This window comes from Sus scrofa, chromosome X, assembly GCF_000003025.6.
Source record: "Sus scrofa isolate TJ Tabasco breed Duroc chromosome X, Sscrofa11.1, whole genome shotgun sequence".
NCBI lineage: Eukaryota > Metazoa > Chordata > Mammalia > Artiodactyla > Suidae > Sus > Sus scrofa.
The window spans coordinates 15365506-15388108 of NC_010461.5; the positions used below are offsets into that span (position 1 = coordinate 15365506).

Here is a 22603-nt window from a genome sequence, read left to right on the forward strand (position 1 = left end):
GGGCGGGAACCAGTCTGCTTTTGAACGCTTTACCTCCCCGCCCGCTGCCGACCTCAGCGCGGGCTGTTGAAACAGACCTTTCGGTCGCGGGCATCTGGAAGCCACGGACCCGCCCCCCGGCCCGCCCCCGGCAACGCCCCCGACGCGGAGCGGAACCCGGGGAGCCGGCCTGAGGAGCAAGGTAAGGGGACTGTTTCGCTAGCGGCCCTGGACGACGCCGGGTCACTAGCGGCCCCGCCCCTCCCCGAGATGAGCTCACAACCCCACCCCTTGCCCCGCCCTCTAGCTCCTCTAGCCCCGCCTCGGGGCCTAACGCTGGGCGATGGGAAGATAAAGGACTGGCTTAGGGCGAGGGTGAGACTGCCTTCCCGAGCAGCGGTGGGGAGGCCCGGCAATGGCCTGCCCCTCGCAGCTCCCTGGTCGCCCCTCTGATGGCCAGAATCGGAGTTCTGCCCCTGGTCGCGTCTCCGCAGAGAGAACGACAGGGGCAGGTCAGGGTCCTCCAGCACCCGCCCCCCCCAACCCCGCGCCTTCAGCCTTGCCCCTAGTCACCTGGGTGAAGCTCCTCTGGCCTGGCCTGCCGTCCGTCCCCAGGCCTGTAACGTGAAACTTGGCATTACAGTTCTTCATGGCAAATAATTACCCATAGTTTTACAATCTTCAGGCCAGTATTTATTTTCCACCCAAATCTGGCCCCATATTAATTCTAGCTCAGCTAATGTGATCCTTTCCTCAAGTCCTTTGCTAGTTTCCACGCACTTACAGTATGCTCGACCCAGGAGGCCTCCTCCTCCTTCTTGTCTTAATTCTGTCTTTGCTTTAAGGGTTAGCTCAGGAGTTCCCCTCGTGGCGCAGTGGTTAACGAATCCGACTAGGAACAATGAGGTTGCGGGTTTGGTCCCTGCCCTTGCTCAGTGGGTTGACGATCCGGCGTTGCCGTGAGCTGTGGTGTAGGTTGCAGACGCGGCTCGGATCCTGCGTTGCTGTGGCTCTGGCATAGGCCAGTGGCTACACCTCCGATTCGACCCCTAGCCTGGGAACCTCCATATGCCCCGGGAGTGGCCCAAAGAAATAGCAAAAAGACAAATAAATAAATAAATAAATAAGGGCTAGCTCAGCTCTGCCCTCCTATTAGTCTTCCCCATTCTCTGAATTGCGATTACAATTTCTCTAGTAAGAACATAGGTCTTGGAGTCATTGAAATTGAGTTCAGGAGTTCCCGTCGTGGCGCAGTGGTTAACGAATCCGACTAGGAACCATGAGGTTGCAGGTTCGGTCCCTGCCCTTGCTCAGTGGGTTACCGATCCGGCGTTGCCGTGAGCTGTGGTATAGGTTGCAGACGCGGCTCGGATCCCGCGTTGCTGTGGCTCTGGCGTAGGCCGGTGGCTACAGCTCTGATTCTACCCCTAGCCTGGGAACCTCCATATGCTGCGGGAGCGGCCCAAGAAATAGCAAAAAGACAAAAAAAGAAAAAGAAATTGAGTTCAAATTCCAGTTCTGCCATTTACAAGTGGTGTGAGCTTTGGCATGTTTTAGCTATTTGAATTGAAATTCAATGTTATCACCAATGGGGATAATAATAACCCCTACTACTAGGACAGCTGTGATCAAGAGCATGAATATAAAACACTTAGCACCATGCCTGGCTAATATATGTGCTTCGTAACTCATAGCTGTTTTCATAATCACTAGACAACAATGTATTGCTTCATATCCTTGTTTTCATGTGAGGCACGTTTTTTCTAACTGGATTTTAGGTACTCATTGAAACAGTCCTTGGTATCTCCTACTGTGTCTAGTACAGTACTGAGCATGCAGTTGTAGCTTACTATTGAATGACTGGTTGAATGAACCCACGAATGCAAGAAAATCAGTCATGTTCAGTTGAGTCCCCTATATATGTATGGTCCTTAACCGAGTTCATTTTACAAATTCCGTAACATAAATCTGCAGTCACTCAACTAAATCACCAAACCCATCATCTGTCATACTTTTTGTTTTCTTCCTGTTGGCTCTTACTGCAGCAATCCATGTGATGTGTCTCCATGCAGAATTTGCTATGGTTTAGAGGTAAATAAAACTGGACATTAGGTTATCACCATTAAATCTCTTGGAATATGAATGCGTACTCTTCCAGAACTCTTCTGTATTCTGTATTGTGTGTTCTTCTGTATCTAAGAGCTGGATCGTTGCTTCCTATCATTACTGCCTTTGTTTACATTGAGTTCAAGAGTCCATTTTGCAGCCACAGAGGAAAATAACTGATGACCTTTACCTGTTACCTGACATTTCCATCCAGTATAGAAACATTTTCAGTTTCATGATCTCATTCTTAGCAAATTCTGCTACACTACCCTTTTGGTGTATAGCCAGCCTCACATTCTAGGCTTCGGGCTATGATTTAATGTGCATTGTCATATAAGCCGTATTTTTCAGAGAAGGAAGGCTACTAGTTTTTAGCTTTTAAATTTCCAAGCAAATTTTAGTCATTCTTTTTGGACTATACTCAGACTCCTGTCTTAGTACTCTATGTCCCGAAGATGCAAAACCTCCATATCTTTGTCCCCACATCCATGAAGCCTTTCTCTGGTTTTGTACCAAGAGAAACCTGTCTCCAAGTCATTTCTCAAGTGTTTAAGAAGCAGCTATGGAATGCGATGGGGTATGTTGTTGATTCTGAAGCTGATTCATGATCTTCATTCATAAGGATGAAAACTCAAAACCGGACCCTGGGGTAGCACCCTGTATGACTTCTCTACCGCAACCAGAGAGTCTGCCCATTGTCCTGCCACAGAGGCCTTCTGCCAAGAAAGTTCCCAGAGAGCCACATGTCATTATCCAGGGTGGAAGCCAACACATGTTTCTCCTGGAGGGTTCAGTCTTTGACTCTAAAGAAAAGCACACCATCTTTGACACAGAAAAGAGGATTCGTTCTGAATCTATTTGCTAAAAATAGCCTATTTGCCAAATTTAGTTATTTCTATGACAGTTTAAACTTAGTTGACTGGAAGATCATTTTTTAATCACAATGTTTTAAATTACGTTGAATGTGTCCCTGCTCCAGCTTCCTGCAGCTATTTTGAGACTAAATGGTAAAGAGAAAAACATTAGGGAGCTTAAGATTTCTTCATGATGAGGTATATATTTGTAAATATATTTCAAAGAACATATTCTGGAAGACTGTATTCAATGTGTGTCTGCCCCAGCTTCTTGATGCTGTGCCTAGAGGCTGAGGTGAAAAGAAAAAAGAATATACTGCTAAGCTGAGGTGAAAAGAAAAAAGAATATACTGCTAAGAATTCTTCCCACTCAGTCTGGCCTTTCTCCTGTCCATCCTTCAGACACCAACCACAGCAGCAAGGAGCTGATGTACAGACAAAGTGAATTGGCCTTAAAATGCTCTTATGAGACAAAGTGACGGCACACTAGTCTATTTGATAACTTGCTTGTTCAGTAAATGAGCTCTTTGTTGAAAGGACATTCAACAAACTAACCTGCCTCCTAGGTGACCTCGTTAGACATAAGCCAGTATCCCCAGTGATGCCAATCACGACGCTGCTCACTGAAGTTAGAGTTAATCTGTGGGATTAATGATTGCATTGTACTTTGGCGGGGGGGGGGGGGGGGGGAGAAACTTCTCGAATGTTGTGAGAAACTACTCCTTCAGATACTGGCCACTGTTCCGGTACTCCTTGCCTCTTCATATTGCCACCACCTTTGTTGCCTTCGATAGAGTCTCAGATTGTGGGACCAATTATAAACCCAAAGGAGAATGCTTCTCAGGAACATTCTCTTTGTCCTGCTCCTTATCTGTCTGAAGCAAAAATATAGACAAGAGAATTTGGTTTAAGGACTGTAGCCCAGACACAAAACACAATAGGAAAAATAAGGTGGGAGGGACCTAAAGGACATCAGACATTGTGTATCCTTTTGTGTACACTTTGTTTACATAATCTGCTTCAGGAGATTTGGCTTCTTTCTTTTTTTTTTGTCTTTTTGCCTTTTCTAGGGCCGCACCCGCGGCACATGGAGGTTCCCAGGCTAGGGGTCTAATCAGAGCTACAGCTGCCGGCCTACACCACAGCCACAGCAACGCCAGATCCTCAACCCACTGAGTGAGACCAGGGATCGAACCACAACCTCATGGTTCCTAGTCGGATTCGTTAACCACTGCGCCACGACGGGAACTCCCGAGATTTGGTTTCTGATAGCTCACCCTCCAAATCTAGCATATCTCGCCGCTTTCCTCATCAAGTTGGTACTCACCATCTTTGAGGCAACTGAGCACTGTGGAAAGAGACTGCTCAGAGACCTCTTGTGGAACTGAGGCCGGCGTTCCCACTTGTGGTTCCCACATGTTCATCAGCTCCCCAGAACCCCCACATCTGATCCTCACCTTCTTGAAATCCTACTGTTCCACATTAAGGGAGCAGACACTTGGAGGGGATCCACATCGGGGGCTTGTGTGGGCCAAGGGCAACGGGTGTGAAAGAGAAAATCTTGAAAGAGCAAGAGGAAAAGGAAAAGGAGACCTCAGCAACCAGTCTCGGGAGGCAGCCCTTGCTCCGGCGTCGCAGTCGCCCACGCTTGCTGCCTGCCCAAGGACGCCGCGCCTGTTCCTCTTCGGCGGGTTGGTTCCACTGCCTCCACCTCCAGGCTCCACCGGCAGGGGAAGAGATCACGGATGTTTCCTTTTTGTGAAAGTTCTCAAACTTCAAGGACTTAACTGCACATTTATTTTGGCGATTTTTAACATTTTTGGTCAATTTTAACAGATAAATACAATTAAATAAATCAGAGAAGAACTATTGCAAAGACAAATCAGCACTCACAGAAGTGTATTACATAGTAATATGGTTAGTCTGGGCTAAAACATTCACTTGAAATATATGCAAGGGAACCTTAGGCAAAGACCTAACGAAAGGGCTTTGAAATGTTCCTAATGAGGACATGCTTGAGGCTCTCACTGCTCAAGCAGCTCCAGGTGGGAAGCAAGAGAGACTAGACTGGCTCTGACTAGGAGCAATCAGGGTTTGATACATATGGAGACAACAGCACAGCAGGATAGTTCACTATTCCCAATAGCTGCTCCCCCTTGTCACTATACGCTCGTCAAGACAATTATTTTAAAAGGTAATTATAGCTCTGGTTGGGCCAGAGTGTACCAGTCATAACAATCAACAAAGTACCATATAGTTGCCTTTTAAAAAACAGCAACATGATTTTTTTCCTTATGTACATCTCTTTTAAAAAGTAATCCTACTCTACTCCCCCTTTCTGAAAGGCTCTGGAGATTTGAAAAGCGGCAGTGTATGTATCTCTTCCACAGTCGCAATTTTCCTGCCATATAGCCTAGATTACAGTTCCACCCCTCTCTGTGACCAAGGTATTAAGCTAAACAAACATCTTGATGCAGATTGCATAATCTGATGATGAGGGATGAGGTCGGGAGATGGCTGTTGCTATTGGATGAAGTGTACGGTTGTACAGGTTGTACCCTGAACAAACGTGTACCCAAGAGGGTGAGTGGGGCTAAAATATGCACCCCCTGCCCTATTTGCCCAATCAAGAGCCCATGGGGCTGTGTCTGCCCATGAAGGCCACTTGTTTTAACTCGCTCCAAGGCACCATATGAGCTAATTGTGGCACTTCTTATGTCTTGCCAGTCTGGCTGGCGTCCTTATTTCTTGATTTCAGTGAAGTTCCTATATTTCACATCCCCTATAACTTCCAAAAGGAGTTTTAGGATTCACGGAACTAGCAAGCATTTTCTGAATTATCACATTAGACACAATGACACAACCACGATTCTACAAAGAAAGAAATTTACACAGTAGAAAATAAATACCAAAAATGTAGAAGTAAGATTTCTGACATGTGGGCCACTAGAACTTAGCTTATTTACAACAAAGGCATGCACAACGCAACTCACCAACAGGCTGAAGTCAACAGTGGCTTTATATGATGTTTTCAAAGATAACCTAGCCTCTCTGAATGGGGCTGGAAGTGAACTACTTTGATTTTTTTTTTTTTAAATGAATCTTATTCTTAGTGTGTTGTCTAAAACCAAGCTTCTTTTAAAATGAAGGATAAGAAACCAAATTACAAATGTCTAAGAATCCTGGAATAATGTCTTGGTTTCCTTCCCCATAGTAACCATTGCCCTCAATTAGCTTATGTTCCTCCAGAGGTTGCCGAGTATAAAATTAGTTGATTTTCATACAACTCACATTGTGTAAAAGGTAAAATCGGACATTTTCACACTGTTAAGCAACATGCTTTGATTTTAGGAAAAGAAATCACATTTGCTCAATAAAGTGTAAGCTTCCCCGCTTTGAAGTCCTTCTCAGAGCAATACGGCTTTTACCATTGCAGGAGTCTTCTTTCTCATTAAACATGTGCTGTTTTCCCGTGAAATCATGAAGACACACATCTCCATTCTGAACACTGAAAGAAACACCATTCTTCTCTGTAGAAATAGTCCGTGTATGAGGAAAAACAAAGTCAGTGTCATGAAATATCCACAGAAAGTGCTTTAAAAATAAAACACCCTTAAACATCACTTTATTCTTAAGTATGCACGTACAGAACATGTCTTTTAAAAAATATTTATGATGTATTGCCAGACTTTATTTACTTCTCATTCCTTTCTTAAGATCAAAGTCATCAATACAAATTAGAAAAGGATTCAGAAACCCGGTCTCCATGGCAGTTTCTTTTTTTAATGAAATGGTCAAAATATGAAGCAAAGCAATATATTTGATTTTAAAAGACCCATTTCCTAACTCTGGTTGAACATACATTGACTTCAAATAGTAACATATGTGTAATATAACCTAAGATAATATTCTAGTCTCCTCCAAAGGTTCACAGAGATCCCGTACAAGGTTCTTGGTTCCCTAAGATTCCTATAAAATAAAACTCTGTACCAGAGAAACCCAAAATGACAACAGTTTTGGCAGGGAAAAAAAAAAAATCATCTCTCCTACACTAAGCCAGCCTCTCTGACTAAATGAGGCTAAGACTGATTCCCAAGAAGAAGCCACCACATCCAAGCTCAGCATCCAGGCCAGGGAGCAGCTGGGCCTCCCCTACCCCAAGCAGGCCCTGAATTTGTGTGTGTGTGTGTGTGTGTGTGTGTGTGTGTGTGTGTGTGTGTGTGTGTGTGTGTTGGGGGTGGGGTGAGCATAGCTGCTGAGCTACCTGGCACTGTCTTTTTGACCATTATACCATTGGAAGACAAGGAAGAAAGCTGAATAATAAGCCCGATTGTTAGTTCATGCCCTAATTAGAATAACAGTGCTGAGACCTTGATAAGTATCATCTCATTTATTACCCTATGGGATGAGTGCTGTTATTACCCCTATTTCACAGATGCTGAAACTAAGGTTCAGAAAGTAAGTGCTCTGCTCCAGGTAACAAGGCTCAGCAGTGAAAAAGTCAACATATTCAAATAGGGCTGCTGTCCTCAGGGAGGCATTCTGGTTTGAGGACATTTTGGTGCAGGAACAATTTGACCTGGTATAATAAACAAGCCATTAAATGTCCAGCTTCTTTTTCCCTTGTCTATCTCAAAATCTTTTTTTTTTTTTCTTTTTAATTTTATGGCCCCACCTGGGGCATATGGAGTTCCCAGGCCAAGGATCGAATCCGAGCTGCAGCTGCGGCAACACCGGATCCTTCAAGCCGCTGAGCAGGGCTAGGGAATGAACCCACCTCTGCAGCAACCCAAGCCGCTGCAGTCGGATTCTTAACCCACTGCACACAGTGAGAACTCCCGTTTCAGATCTTGATGTGCAGACTGAGGAGTCAGGGGTGTCTGTCTGATGTGCATGTTACTTGATACTAAAACATGTGGCCATTTTAGTGGCCTAAGATGGTCCCTGTCAGCCATCAAAAATAGTGTCAAATCAGCCATATCAGATAGCTGGGCAAAATGTGCTGCTTCCATCCAATCTGATTCCTGAGGGATGCCAACATGTTGATAGGCCAGGCAAGTGAGGCTTCGTCTCTCAGTTCTTCCTAGAATGCGGAAAAATCTGGCTTTAAGAGCCCCAAACACTTCTACCCAAACCAGTAGGCTTTGCTGATGTGTTGTGATTCTTGATGACTTAGCTCACACCTCTGATTTTTTGAACTTGGTATCTCACACTTAGTAACCTTGACTGGCACTACCTCTGCTCTGTTTACCTACATTGAGTCGTTCCCGATACAGCTATGTGGCATAGAGCCCAGCTCTCCCCCTGGTATCTACCTACAGTAAAGAGCTAAGGCTGCATAGCAGCTGTTTCTCAGCTTAGCACTGGTTCTCGACAAAGGCGGGGACGAGTGATTTTACCCCTCAGGGAACATGTGCTATTGGAAGATATTTTTAGTCGTCACATCTGTGGGTGAGTGGGTGGGTGCTACGGGTATTTGGTGGGTGAAGCCCACTGATGTCGCTAAACATCCTCAAATGCACAGGCCAGCCCCCACAACAAAGAGCTCTCTAGCCCCACATGTTAATTGTGCTGTGGTTGAGAAACCTTCATTTAGAGGCATCCTACTGTATTGTAAAAGTCAAAACAAACCAGTAGGATCGCCCATCTTTGGAAGGCTGGAAAATTATTTGGTAGGTATATGAACCTTCTCACAAATTTATTTGAATTTGTCATGAAAATAACTAATATCCTTTTTTTTTTTTCTTTTGCCTTATTAGGGCCACAACAGCAGCATAGGTAAGTTCCTAGGCTATGGGTAGAACTGGAGTTGCAGCTGCCAGCCACAGCCACAGCCACAGCCACGCCAGATCTGAGTCGCATCTGCAACCTACACCACAGCTCACGGCAATGCCAGGTCATTAACCCACTGAGCAAGGCCAGGGATCAAACCCACGTCCTCATAGATACTAGTTGGGTTCGTTACTGCTGAGCCAAGATAGGAAACCGAAAAATAACTAATATTCTTAAGTGATATATAAAGGCAAATTCTCCAGAGAAGGAGAAAGTATAGCAGCAGAATTTAAGTTTGTATAAAAATGCAAATGATATACTAAGAAGCCAAAGAAGATAGAAATAGATGGTTTGGTTTGCTTTTTAGGGCCAAACCTGCAACATATGGAGGTTCCCAGGCTAGGGGTCAAATTGGAGCTATAGCTGCCGGCTTACACCACAGCTCACGGCAACGCCAGATCCTTAACCCACTGAGCAAAGCCAGGGATCAAACCACATCCTCATGGATACTAGTCGGGTTTGTTTCCACTGAGCCACAACGGGAACTCCTTAGATAAGTTTTTATGAATAATGAACAGTCCAGTCTTATGAAAGAAAGAAAACAAAAGTTTTAGCTAGAAATGTCAGAATTAATAAATAAAGGAGGCACAGCAACAATAATCTATACATATACTGGAGACATATATGGTCACCAATACTGGTCACAATTCATCTTTCAGTATTTGATGTATTCATGGGGATTTGGGCACTGTCACAAGGCAGCCACACTGTGGAAAAGAGTGAAAAAATATGACAAGCAAAAAATAGGAAGGTTTAAAAGTGTTGAAGATGTGGATAATTGTAGATCTGCTAAAAACTGACATAGTCTTATCAACTATTTTAGGTACTGCTTGCACAGAAATAGCACAGGACTAAAGTCCTTGGGTAACACTTAAGTCAGGATATGCAACATTAAAACTTTTAGGTCAGGAGTTCCCACTGTGGCGCAGTGAGTTAAGAATCTGACAGAAGGGGCATGAATTGCTGTGGAGGAGCAGGTTTGATCCCCCACCTGACACAGTGGGTTAAAGGATCCAGTGTTGCTGCAGCAGCAGCATAGGTTACAGCTGTGGTTTGGTTTTGATCCTTGGCCCAGGAGCTTCCATATGCTTCGAGTGCAGCCATGGGGGGGGGGGAACCCAAACTTTTAGATCATCATCAATTCTAATTGTGAATAATTAAATCTTATGAGATTTCCCTTGTGGTGCATCACCTAAGGATCTGGCATGGTCACGGCAGTGGCTCTGGTCATTGCTGTGACACAGGTTAAATCCCTGACCTGGGAGCTTCCATATGCTGCAGGTGTGTACCCTCCAAAAAAACACCTAAGTCTTAAATTTTTGTTTTTGCTCCGAAATAAATTTATAAATTTGGATTAGTGAATTTTTGCTTTTAAAAGGGAACCACATTTTGATCCACTAGTCATATATGTAAATATTCACTCTGCTTAGCAAAAATGCCATTAAAAGATAAAACTGCGTTAATAAAACAAACACTAACTTGAGAAATACTATCTTGAGACATACATACCGTTCCCGCTTGCCAGTCCTGAGCAATCATTATTCACTAGCAGTGTGGTGGAGTGGGTGGAGTTACTGTTGGACTGTAAGGAATGTGAAGAGCTGGAGACGCCTTGGTTCACAGTCTGCTTCTTTAAACCATTAGTAGCAGTTTTACTCCAATCTACAGCAGAGTAAGCGTTACGGAAAAACAGGGCAGAATGTTGAAATTCAGATGCAAGAGACCGGTCACAGTGTAACTAGCAACTGATCTCTCACTTTCATATCTTACAGAGAGCCTCCCATTTCACAAGTTGGTGTGATAAGATGTATTTTCATTTAAGACTGTATACATTTGTCCTTTAAATGCCTGCCTGGTTAAAAGTAATCTATATTCTCTTGGAATTAAAGGCCTAGCTAATTTGATTGTGTCTATAAATAGCCACTGGATTAGGGAATACTTCAAAGTCGAGGATTGTCTACACAAGAATACTGTTCCACCTGCTGGGATGACTAATGGCTCTTAAATCCAGGCAAATGATGGAACTCTAGGTCCTGCCATTTTCTGATCTTGGGCAACCAGATCTTTGCAATACTGCAAAGTTTATCATGGGTAATATTCATGCAAAAGGAATTTAAATTTTCAAAGAGTACTTCATTTTTTCTTATTTTATTAAAAGTGAGCTATTTCCTCTGCAACACAGCAGGACATACATGAAAATAATTTCAAAATAACCAAAGGCATGCTAAAGCTTATATACATAGTCTGGCCCAATAACAAATAAATGAAGTAACTGACAACCAGGACCTGTGGAGAAAAGGCTGGGTCAAGACTTAAAAAGTTATGAAGATAAAATATTAAAAATCACTTTGGACAAATGGAAAACATGAGCTCAAAAGGAAATGAATTCTAAAAATTTCACTGTTGCTTCATTCATGAAACAGCCAGGCTATTAATTCTATGGCTCACTAAGTTCTCAGACATGAGTAAGTATTTTTTAATTCACTAAGGTTTTTTTTTTCCCCGTAATGTTCACAATGGATATTTTATGTTGAGCAGGTTCCCTTCATTGATTTCCATGATCCGACAACCCTTTGGCGTTCATTTCTTTTGATCTTAACTTATACAATCTTTTCCTCAAGATTTAAGAGAAGGAGAAAAAGAAAGGCAAATCTTTACCGGAATTTTCAGCCAGTCGTAACTTTCCACAGCACAGATAGCGCCTCCACTGCTTTCTGACATTCTCTTTTGTTGCACAGTAGAAGATGAATATGAAAAAGCCTATGGGGGGCACAAAACACAATGAATTCCAAACTAAGACCTGAATGGCATGAGCTTACTTTGCACAAAAGATAAAATCTTTGGCAACTATAGGCCAAGTGAAATTGTGCAGACTGAAAACAACGCTGAAAGTCCAGGGAAAATTTGCTCTCGAAAGCTACGAGGGGGGACTCTCTCTTGAAGATTAAAAAAAAAGACTCTTTTTTTTTTTTTATTTTTAGCGCTGCACCCCTGGCATATGGAGGTTCCCAGGCTAGGGGTCGAATCAGAGCTACAGCTGCCGGCCTACACCACAGCCACAGCAACACCGGATCCAAGCCAAGTGTGGGACTGACACCACAGCTCATGGCAATGCTGGATCCTGAACCCACTGAGCGAGGCCAGGGATCGAACCCGCAACCTCATGTTCCTAGTCGGATTCGGTTCTGTGGTGCCACGACGGGAACTCCTAAAAAAAAATACTTTTAAAAGGATGGTCACTCTGTATTTCCAAAGTTAAACTCACTGTTTGACCTCTCACAGCTTGTCTTTGGCCTTTCCTATCTTTGGAAGTGCAAGCCACCCACCCAGTGTGCCAGCTCAGACCTGGCTCTGCCAACTAAAGATCGTCACTGGCCATCCAGCTCGGCAAGGACTGAGTCATTAGCAGGTGCAGGTGCTGAGCTTCGACACTCCCTGCAAGGAGGTCAGGATGGAGATTAGGAACGAGGCGCTCCGTGTGATGGGCAAACTGGTAGAACAAGCCTTCGGATGGTTATGTATTTTCGGGAGAAAATTTCATGAACCCAGTTTCTTGCGTCATCCCGCACGCAGAAAAGCACCCAAACTGTTACGATATCTGTGCCTCGTGATAAGCAGGAACGTTCTGCCAAGATGTGTGCTTGTAACCCTTCCGCCAAAATCACACATATGCTGACCTCCCCCCCTTACCGAGCTGGGAGGCGGTCTCCCAGACCGTAGTCCCCCAGATAAAGCTGAAACTCACAGCTCTCACGGTGTGCGTGGTTCATCTCAGTGGACAGGTGCTACCTGCCCATCCCTCCGCATGTGCAACGGATTTCCAAGTTCCGTCACATGCCCTCTGCTCCTTTGCCTCACATCCTTTGCGCCACCTCTCCAGTCCACAGCCCTGTCCCGTCCCTGGGCCCTGCCTTCTGCCTCCCAAGCCTGGGGCGCTGCAGTGGTGTCCCTGTCCGCCTTCCAGCTTCCCTCCAACCTGCTTACGGAAATCCTCCACTCGTGTCCTGGCCACAAAGAGAATGCCACCACAGACCTGAAGTGGTCCTCAGGCTCAGGGCTCCCCACCCAGCCCCCTTGCAACCACTCCCCAAGGCCTTTAAAGCAAATAAATATAAGCTGAATGAATGGATGAATTCTGAGTTCTCCTTCTCCCCAAACCCCAATCTATTTACTTTCAAACTCTTATTTAAGAATATTAGGAGTTCTCTTGTGGCATAGCAGCTTAAGGATCTGGCCTTGTCACTGCAGCAGCTAGGGTCACTGTTGTGGCTATGGGTTCAGCCCCCGGCCCAGGAACTTCCATATGCCACAGGCACAGCCAAAAAGAAAACAAGCAAAAAAACCAGGTTTGCTTCTAATAAGGTACACATGCCCGCTCTCAAGACGGCTCTCTCGAATACCGCACACCACCTGCCACCCTGGGCAGCTACACTTGGCTGTATTAGGGAAAAAAGAGCATGTAGGAGGGATCAAAATGAGGGTCCCCACGGAGTTCCCATAGTGGCTCAGTGGTTAACAAATCCGACTAGGAACCAGGAGGTTGCAGGTTCGATCCCTGGCCTTGCTCAGTGGGGTAAGGAGCTGGTGTTGCCATGAGCTGTGGTGTAGATCACAGACTCGGCTCGGATCCCTCGTTGCTGTGGCTCTGGTGTAGGCCGGCAGCTACAGCTCCGATTCGACCCCTAGCCTGGGAACCTCCATATGCCATGGGAGTGGCCCAAGAAAAGGCAAAAAGACAAAAAAAAAAAAAAGGGGGGGTCCCCAAGGCCCACATCAGAATCTGTACATAGCTCTCCTTTAATCAACTCCAAAGTCTCGTAAACTAGGCTTTAGTTCCCTTTTAGAAATAAAATATTTTCCTTCTGTCCATTTATATTCTAATGAGAGGTCATTCCGGGGGAAATAAGAAAGAGGCAGGTTCAGTTTCCATAGTAAATATGTGAGGGTAGGTACTCTGCTTTCATGTTTCTGATTAGTGTCATTTGGGCATCTATTTTTTGTCTTAAAGTATCTCATTTAGCATGCCACCGTGGGCAAATAAAACTTTTCTAATACTAAGTAGTACAACACCTGGATATACCAATTCAGGAACTGTACACTGTAGGTAAAAATGTACAACTGGGAGTTCCCATTGTGGCTCGGTGGGTTAAGGACCCGATGGTGTCTCTGTGAGGATGCAGGTTTGATCCCTGGCCTCGCTCAGTGGGTTAAGGATGCGGCATTGCTGCAAGCTGCAGCTCTGATTCAGTGTGGCTGTGGCTGTGGTGTAGGCCTGCAGCTGCAGCTCCAGCTCCAATTTGACCCTTAGCCTGGGAACTTCCATATGCCGCAAGTACAGCTGTAAAAAAGGGGGAGAAAAATGAACACCTATATGTAAGCAACAAGCATATTAACTGGCTTCCTCCAAATAAAATAAGAACCGCTAGCCAAGTCAGGCATTTGAATTCCATCTCAGGTTGGGATTTCTTTGAGAACCGGCAACATGAAGGACTGTCTGAAAGAACTAGAGGAGGATGCTATGGGAGCTAAAAGCCACCAGGAAAAGATGAAAGCAAGCTGAGAAAAAGGAAATGAATAAAAAAAAAAACCGAGGGAATGAATGGTGGTTACTGTGATGTAAACCTATTACCCCGCTGGACGATTAATGCCAAAATGTGGCCACTAAAAATTAATCACACATAGCCGACAGCTCTTTTATAACGCTGATCTATAAGAATTAGTACTTTGCTTTCCTAAAGGTTACAGTGGAAGAGGAGCCGGAAATGTCCACAGCTGGGCTTCAGTAACAGATGAGAAGCTCAGAGGTCAAATCACCACACGCAGAGCCTGCCCTCCCAGCTGCGGGTACCAGCAGAGCAACTGTGCAGGATCAGCCACCGGGCCAGGCTGCTGCCACCTGCATCTGGCCACGGCCTTCATAGTTATCACTGTCTTCAAATCAAACACAGACCTGGAGGTCGGAGTAGTGAAGTGAGACCTCGCGGGGACGCTTACGGTATGTGCATTTTTCTATAAGCACTTCGATCAAAAACGTTAAAGAGAAACAAAGGTAAGGAACCAAGTCAGGCAAGAGTGATGGGCTTCCCCAGGAAGAGTTCCCGGCAGGTTCCCCTCCATATGTTCCCTCCCAGGAGGGAGTGATGGATAAGGAGGAAAAAGGACCACCTCTTGAATTTAGTGGGTGGAGCCTTTCTTCCAAGGGTCTCAGAGCCTCCTTCCTCAAAGATAAACCTGTTTTTTCAACAGATATATCTTAAGCTACTAAATAAGCCATTTTGCGGATACTCTTACTAGCGCTATTTTTCAGTCCAACTGGGTCGCTGCATGCATCCTGAGTGCTGTAGAGCTTACCTTGCAAGGTGTTAAAGATGGCGAAGAGATACATGAAGGTGACGTTAACTGGTCCCCAGGCAAAGAAGGCAAAGCCCCAAGTAATTCCCAGCAAAAACGTAATGCCGGCAACGCTCCTGAGGTCCTGAATACTGGTTTTTCGCTGGGCTCCCAGTTGCTTCTTCTTTTTAATTCGACAGAGCTGAACCAGGACCACAATGAACATGCTGACGTTCAGCAAAAATATCACACAGAAATATCCCACAACCGTAATATAGAAGACAGCATTGCTGTTGATCCAGCAACTGGAATTTGGGGGGAAAAAAACAGGGAAAACATATCACGGTGCTGAAATATAGGTCAAAATAATAACAATGAATTGTACTGTTTTACTGAAACGTTTCCCTACAAAAACAAACAAACAAAAATAATAAAAAAATAAAACCTCGGATCTCCAGTCATTTGTAGCTCTGGGGGAAAAAAAAAAATTCCAGAGATTTTCTTTTAGGATACTTGGTGAGTTAAAGTATTTAAAAAATAGTCTTTGAAAACATTAAAAGATTTTATCCCCTTTAAATCCTAGGAACCCTATTCCAAGAGTCTTTACTAATATAGTGTAGGTGGTCTTTCATGTTTATCAGAGGCTTATAAAAGTATTTTCAAAATACTTCCTCCTGATTCATTTTTTCCATCGTTAAGTAGTAGGGGGCTTTTCTAACTAGCTCATCTCATTATATGTATAACTGCAAAGTCTGCTGTAAATGTTACTGGGTTTTATTAGGAGGAGAGCCAGAGTGGCTATGCTAATTGCATCCTCCATTCTCTTGGAGAATTCTGTTTTCCAGTTCACTTGACCTTCCATGGGGGGGCCTCGTACTCACAAGTCATCAGGTGACCCGTTGGGGAATTTGCCATAGGATCCAAGCCCATAGTTATCTGGAGAGATAATCAGGACGATGGTCACGACCACGGCTGGTACCCCTGGAGGACGGGACACAGTGGTCACACAGAGTTCTAAAAACCAAGGGTGATGCTAAAAAAGAACAGGGATCACATCCTGTTTTCTTCGGAGATAGCAGAGACTGGTGAGCTAGTCACCAAAGCCAGTTTCTTTTCCTTCCTGGCACACGGCTGGACATCTCCCAGCCTCTCATACAGCTGGGTGTATGTGGCCATTTGACTAGGTCTTGGCCCGTGGGACAAAGACTGAAGCGATTTGCTCCATCTCTCGGCTTAGCCCATAAAAACCTCCTGTGGGGAGTTCCCGTCATGGCTCCGCGGTGAACAACCCTCACTAGGATGCACGAGGATCCCTGGCCTCGCTCAGTGGGTCGGGGGTCTGGCGTTACCGTGGGCTGTGGTGTAGGTCACAGACGCGGCTCGGATCCCCGGTTGCAGTGGCTGTGGGGTAGGCCGGCAGCTGGTAGCTCCATTTCAACCCGTAGCCTGGGAGCATCCATGTGCCACGGATGCACCCCTAAAACAAAACAAACAAACAAAAACCCAAAACAAACCTATGAGATGCTCTACTCTTTCCTTCCCAGTTCAGGGCAACCTTGGAAGCCCTGTCTTGAGGCACAGTCTCCAGCAGCTTGGATCCTGAATAATCAAAAGGCCGGAGAACCCTCCACTCCTGCTAACTGGACAGCACATGAGTGAGAAATTATCTTTTTTTTTTTTTTGTCTTTTTGCCATTTCTTGGGCCGCTCCCGCGGCATATGGAGGTCCCCAGGCTAGGGGTCAAATCGGAGCTGTAGCCACCAGCCTACACCAGAGCCACAGCAACGCGGGATCCGAGCCGCGTCTGCAACCTACACCACAGCTCACGGCAACGCCGGATCCTTAACCCACTGAGCAAGGGCAGGGATCGAACCCGCAACTTCATGGTTCCTAGTGGGATTCGTTAACCACTGCGCCACAACGGGAACTCCGAAATTATCTTCTGACATTTCAAGGTTTGTCCCCTACGGCAGCTAGTGTTACCCTTAACTTGTACACATTTTAAGGGTCACGGGGCAGGCAACGTGAAGGACTTCAAAATGTAAACTAAATAATCTCTTAGGGTTACTGGCAACTTCTGGAAAATCTTTCATCGTGAACCCCAAAGTCCTCAACTGATTGTTTGGAACCCACTCCTGGACTGAGAGGCCTGAGCAGGTTGATTTGGGGGTGCTGCCTGCCACTACAATGGCTCTTTCAAGGGTCCACGGGTACTTCTGCTAAGAAGCCCAGTGAGAAGGCGCCTCCCCACTTAAAGTGGCCTTGAGCTGGGAAGGAGTGCCTCTCGCCCCTCCACCCTACCACCTCGCACCCAAGCTGGCCAGCCTGACATCATCCAACCTCAAGGCTCTGGTAAACCAACCAACAAACAAATGAAAAAAAAAAAAACAACAACAACAAAAAACCAACTCCTTCTCATAGAGAGGTCGCAGTACCTGGTACAAACTAATGTAATATTTCACTCTTTTATATTTGTACCTTATGAGGACATTGGCATAGGGAGACTTCCTAAGTGACACACTTGCCTAAAAATAAAATACTACAGGTGTGGAGCTTCTCCCTGACAAAGGAATCTGACCTTTAGGGATTCTACAGAGAAGACAGAATCCATGCCCAAGATCAGCAGCGGTGACTGATTTTTCTGAGAATAAGCAACTTATCTTTCTAGGAAGGTTGTTCTATTGCTCTTCACAAAGATAAAATGACAGGGTGACAAGGGAGGTAAAGGGCCTGCAATCCCGTTGTGCAGGGACTATACACGGAGGCACATGTAGCCTGAAGAAGAGGAGGGAGTCTGGGAAGGATGGCGGCTCTAATACAGTGGAAGGGATATGCCTAAGAAATGAGAAAGCCAGGGAGTTCCCATCGTGGCGCAGCGGAAAGGAATCCGACTAGGAACCTTTAGGTTGTGGGTTCGATCCCTGGCCTCGCTCAGTGGGTTAAGGATCTGGCGTTGCCGTGAGCTGTGGTGTAGGTCGCAGACGCGGCTCGGATCCCAAGTTGCTGTGGCTGTGGTGCAGACCGGCCGCTGTAGCTCTGATTCAACCCGTAGCCTGGGAACCTCCAAAGGCCGGGGGTTCGGCCCTAAAAAGCAAAAAAAAAAACAAAAAACAAAAAAAGTCAAAAAATTAGAAAGCCCGGCTCGGCTGTTCTCGAGCCATGGGAATTAGGGTAAATCATGTCATCATTGGAGCCACATTCTTCACCAGCTAGGAGCAACACCTGCCTCGCTAACGTCACTGGCTTGTCTGTTGTGGGGTTACTTGTGTGAAACTACACTGAGAAATAGGGCATTAGACATAATGTTATATATAACTTGTAGATTTTCTAAAAAACTCTTGGTAGAAGAGGTGCCAGCTTATTATTTTTTTCCCTGAGAGAGCAAAAGCAAGACTGCTGGGGAAATGCCCGCCAGAGAGCCAGGTGAACTTAGTGGAAAAACGTAACTGGTGAGCTTTAGAAAACGGACCTTAGCTGCCTTGTAAGGTATTTCAAGACAACAGACCCCAAATGGAGTTGCTTAAGCAGCCACAGGTCACTGAACTGAGAGACTGAACTCCGTCGCAGCTTCGGCTCTCCTAGAAATGGAATCTTAGCCAGTCAATCAGAAATTGCCTTATCAGCACTGCCATCCCCTAAAGGAAGAAACTTTGTGATAACTAACCCTCTTTTTTTTTTTTTTTTTTTTTGCCAAGAACGACTTTGTTCCTGTTTCCTTCTGCCTATAAAAAGTCTTTCATGTAGTTCAGCTCCTCGGAGCTCCTTTCTATCTGCTAGACTGGACGCTGCCCAACTTCATTCATGAATTATTGAAAAAAGCCAGTAAGATCTTTAAAATGTACTCAGTCAGATTTCTGTTTATGTCTTTTTAGGGCCGAACTGGCGGCATATGGAGGTTCCCAGGCTAGGGGTTGAATCGGAGCTGTAGCCACCGGCCTACACTATAGCCACAGCAACGTGGGATCCAAGCTGCTTCTGTGACCTATACCACAGCTCACGGCAATGCCGGATCCTCAACCCACTGAGCGAGGCCAGGGATCGAACCCTCAACCTCATGGTTCCTAGTTGGATTCGTTTCTGCTGCATCACAACAGGAACTCGAGATTTTGTTTTTTAATTAAGGTAATGAGCTCCCCAATAACAGAAGTATTCAAGCAGAGGCTAAATTATTTTCAGTCAAGGATAAGTCAAGTGCAGGAAGCTCCTACATTTGGTGCAGAGTTTGATGAAGAAACTTTCCAGATCCTGGGGGCATCTAGGACTTTTAACCCATCACCAACAGGTGGCATGATCTGACATACAGTGCTGGTGTGGCAAGAAAGTTTCATTAGGTTTTATCTGTACATCCTTTCACTCTGTCCTTATGAGCACAGTGTCATGTACACCTGAGATACCTACAAGGAACGGAGCAGAGCGAGGACAGCCGGGAGCTTAGGGACTGAGAGTTTGGCCTCATTGTCACCAAGCTAATATTTTCAGTTGACTGAGCACCTTCTGTGTGCCAGCCCCAGTTGGAGGTGCTGGAGATACAAAGAGGACTCAATAGCCCTGACCTCAAAGAGTGTTGTATTCATCACCAACACAGGGGAAATATATAGATGTTCTAGAAAGAGGCTTGATAAGGTGGCTCTTTGGGCCATGAAACAGGAAAAGGAGACTCAAGCTGTTTTAGAAACCTGCCAAGTGTGACCTGTTTCCTCGTTGTCTCTATTCGAGAAACAATCAGAGCCCTGGAGGAAATGCAGAGGAAGCTCAAGCGAGGTGCCAGCAAAAACGATACCTACCCCAACCGACGACGCAGAATTTAAGAATGTATTTTCGGATGTAAGTGTTGAACACTTTGACGAGGGCCAGGTACATGTGGAATGCTTCCAGGCCCATCCATGTGAATGAGACCAAGAGAAAATAATGCAGAAATACGGCCACTGAGATGCAAAGGCCTCTTATGTCATACAAAGCAATCCACGAGTCCAAGAGGAACACCAGGTTCAGCAGGAGCAGGGCTGCGCACAGCTGGATGAGGATTTTGGAAGGGTAGTCCCGCCGGATCTTTCTGCTCAGAAAGGCCAAGACAAGAATTAGCATCACAATCTGCCAGTGCTCCTGTGAGCATATGAGTCCCACACAATTTATTTGTATTCCTTGCTGAGCGTCTATATGCATCACTTTCCTCTCTTTGAGTGCGTGTGTATGTGGTGGGGGGAGCACTGAAACCAACAGTAACAACACAGGAAAGAAATCTAAACAGAATCCTCATCTGTGATAACCATGTGGAAAATTCATGTTTACATTTCTGTGGGACCTTTGACATACGTGACTGTTGAGCCAGCCTTTCCAATGGTTTGCAGTAGAATCTACTTGAGCACCCACCCCTTTGCCCTAAACCACTTCCAGAAGCACTGCTGCTGCTTCTCGTACAACAGGCTCCTATAGCCCGATCTTCAAAACACAGCCAGATTCTCCTGTTATCTTACGTTAGTGGTTAAAATGAGATCATGGAAAGAAGAGGTCGAACTATAGCTAAAGGAAACAGGCATAGGAAAATACAGCTAATTGATGACATGTGCATGTTTATGTGTGTGAAATTAGATCGGATGAAATCATTCTGAGTAATGGCTGGCCTGATAGTAATTGAGTCTCATTAATCCTATTTCCAAAGGTCCACTAGAAGATCTGTAGTCACAGCTGGACCCTAAGTTTGGCACTCAAAGCGAAGTTGTACATTTCCTGATCAGTGTCCAAACTCGAAATCCCATAACTTACATATTGTTTCATTTAGTTAATGCAATAAAAGTGCCTATATATCCTTCTTTTCCAACAGATTTCATTGGAATTCCCTGTCCCCCCAAAGTGCCCAAAGGAACCAAGAAGGCGATGCCGTTGTTTGGAATGTCATTCTTGCTTTGACCTACAAAGCCACGCTCACTAAGTATCTATATTTTTCAGTGAGGTTTGACACCCTTTATTCTTCGTGATCCCGACACCCGTTAACGTATTTAATCTTTTGTGTCTGCTCGCTATAAATCTGGAAACTTAATATATTAAACACAGCTCTCATGCTGTACATGCAGCTATGGTCTATTTCATACGGTGAACTCTTAGGTTTCGGGGTCTCCATCTATCTTTCGTTTCTCACTGAATGTCGCCTAGGTCCTAGGCATAATTTTAGGGTACAAAAATTATGCAGGGAGTGCACAGACTAGTGGGAGGACATACGTCAACCCAAAAGGCCCATCAAGTTTTACAGAATGGGTGGCCCCAGTGGATGGGTGGACAGCATAAGCTCGGCCAAGGAGAACACCGAGAAGCCAAGTTTCCACCTGTGGATACTCACTCAAAGGCTATGTAGGTTACAAGAGTAACTGACAGAAAAATTGATGAAAGCCCACAACCAATATAGGTGATAAATGTCAGAACCATCATCTGAGCGGGTGGCAAGGATGTTCGAGACAGGTCCTGGAAAATAAAATATTGCTTTCAAGACCAGATCTTTTAAAATAGATTACAGGGTCATAATTTACATTTATTGGGTGTTCTAAGTGCCCACCCATAGTCTGTTCAACAAGCCTACAAGGTAGGCACATTTATTATCATCATGTAAAGATAAATAAAACTGAGGCACAGAGAGGTTAAGTAATTCGCCCAGGGTCACACAGCTACAAAGAGAGGGGTCAGGATTCAAATTCAGGTCTGGGTGGCTCCAAAGCCCATGTGCTTAATGACTGCATTATGCTACACTGGAAAAGCGCAGGGCGAGGAGCACAAAGACTTAAATCTGGCTTCTGGCTCTTATATTTCTTAGTTCTATGACTGTGGACCTAACAAATGTCTTAATTCTGACTTCATTAAAATGACAATAAAAATGCCCCACTCTACTTATCTTGTTGGGGAAATTAAATAAGACAATTTATGTCAAAGCGTTTTGTAAATTTTTTTTTTTTTTTTTTTTGCTTTTTAGGACTGCAGGTGCGGCAGGTAGGGGTAGAATCGGAGCTAGAGCTGCTGGCATAAGCCACAGCCACAGCCACAGCCACGCCAGATCCAAGCCATGTCTGCAACCTATACCACAGCTTACAGCAATGCTGGATCCTTGACCCACTGAGTGAGGCTAGGGATTAAACCGGCAGCCTCATGGATACTAGTCAGGTTCATTTCCGCTGAGCCACAACGGGAACTCCTTGTAAAAATTTTAAAGTGCATTGCAAACTAAGTAATTTTTATTACCCATTTTAATCTGAATTCTCTAGTCCTCTTATAGCTATTTAAAAAAGAAAAACATAAAAATAAAATGAGAAATAACACTTCTACGTTCAAGTAGTTCCCTTCAAGTACATCTGCTTATGAGAAGAGTAATTTCTTTTCTTGTTGTCTTTTTAGGGCCACACCCAAAGCATGTGGAGGTTCCCAGGCTAGGGGTCAAATCGGGGGTACAGCTGTTGGCCTACACCACAGCCGCAGCAATGCCAGATCCGAGCCACGTCTGTGACCTACACCACAGCTCA

General features: G+C 45.1%; 2 protein-coding genes and 1 long non-coding RNA gene across 5 annotated transcripts in view; 1 reads left to right on the forward strand and 2 right to left on the reverse strand.

The window, feature by feature from the left end:
- PHKA2 (phosphorylase kinase regulatory subunit alpha 2) overlaps positions 1 to 226 on the reverse strand; it is an 86334-nt gene extending 86108 nt beyond the window's left edge. Inside the window, exon 1 of one of the 2 annotated variants that reach the window (XM_013985960.2) lies at positions 34 to 226. The gene's annotated coding sequence lies outside the window, so the exon portion shown is untranslated. The remainder of the gene's footprint in view (positions 1 to 33) is intronic. The other variant, XM_013985959.2, reaches the window with a different exon arrangement.
- LOC106506916 lies at positions 96 to 22004 on the forward strand. Its single transcript, XR_001302568.2, has 3 exons — positions 96 to 181; positions 14510 to 14766; positions 20923 to 22004. It is a non-coding gene; the product is annotated as an uncharacterized LOC106506916 (long non-coding RNA).
- The window catches only part of ADGRG2 (adhesion G protein-coupled receptor G2), a 148420-nt gene continuing 130638 nt past the window's right edge, over positions 4822 to 22603 (reverse strand). For both annotated transcript variants that reach the window (XM_021080654.1, XM_013985969.2), the window contains 7 exons: positions 21436 to 21557; positions 19886 to 20154; positions 15983 to 16082; positions 15123 to 15406; positions 11430 to 11531; positions 10281 to 10433; positions 4822 to 6469 (listed from right to left, as the gene is read on the reverse strand). In XM_021080654.1, coding sequence (XP_020936313.1) covers positions 6300 to 6469; positions 10281 to 10433; positions 11430 to 11531; positions 15123 to 15406; positions 15983 to 16082; positions 19886 to 20154; positions 21436 to 21557 — 1200 coding nt within the window. In that variant the 3' untranslated portion in view covers positions 4822 to 6299. The remainder of the gene's footprint in view (positions 6470 to 10280; positions 10434 to 11429; positions 11532 to 15122; positions 15407 to 15982; positions 16083 to 19885; positions 20155 to 21435; positions 21558 to 22603) is intronic.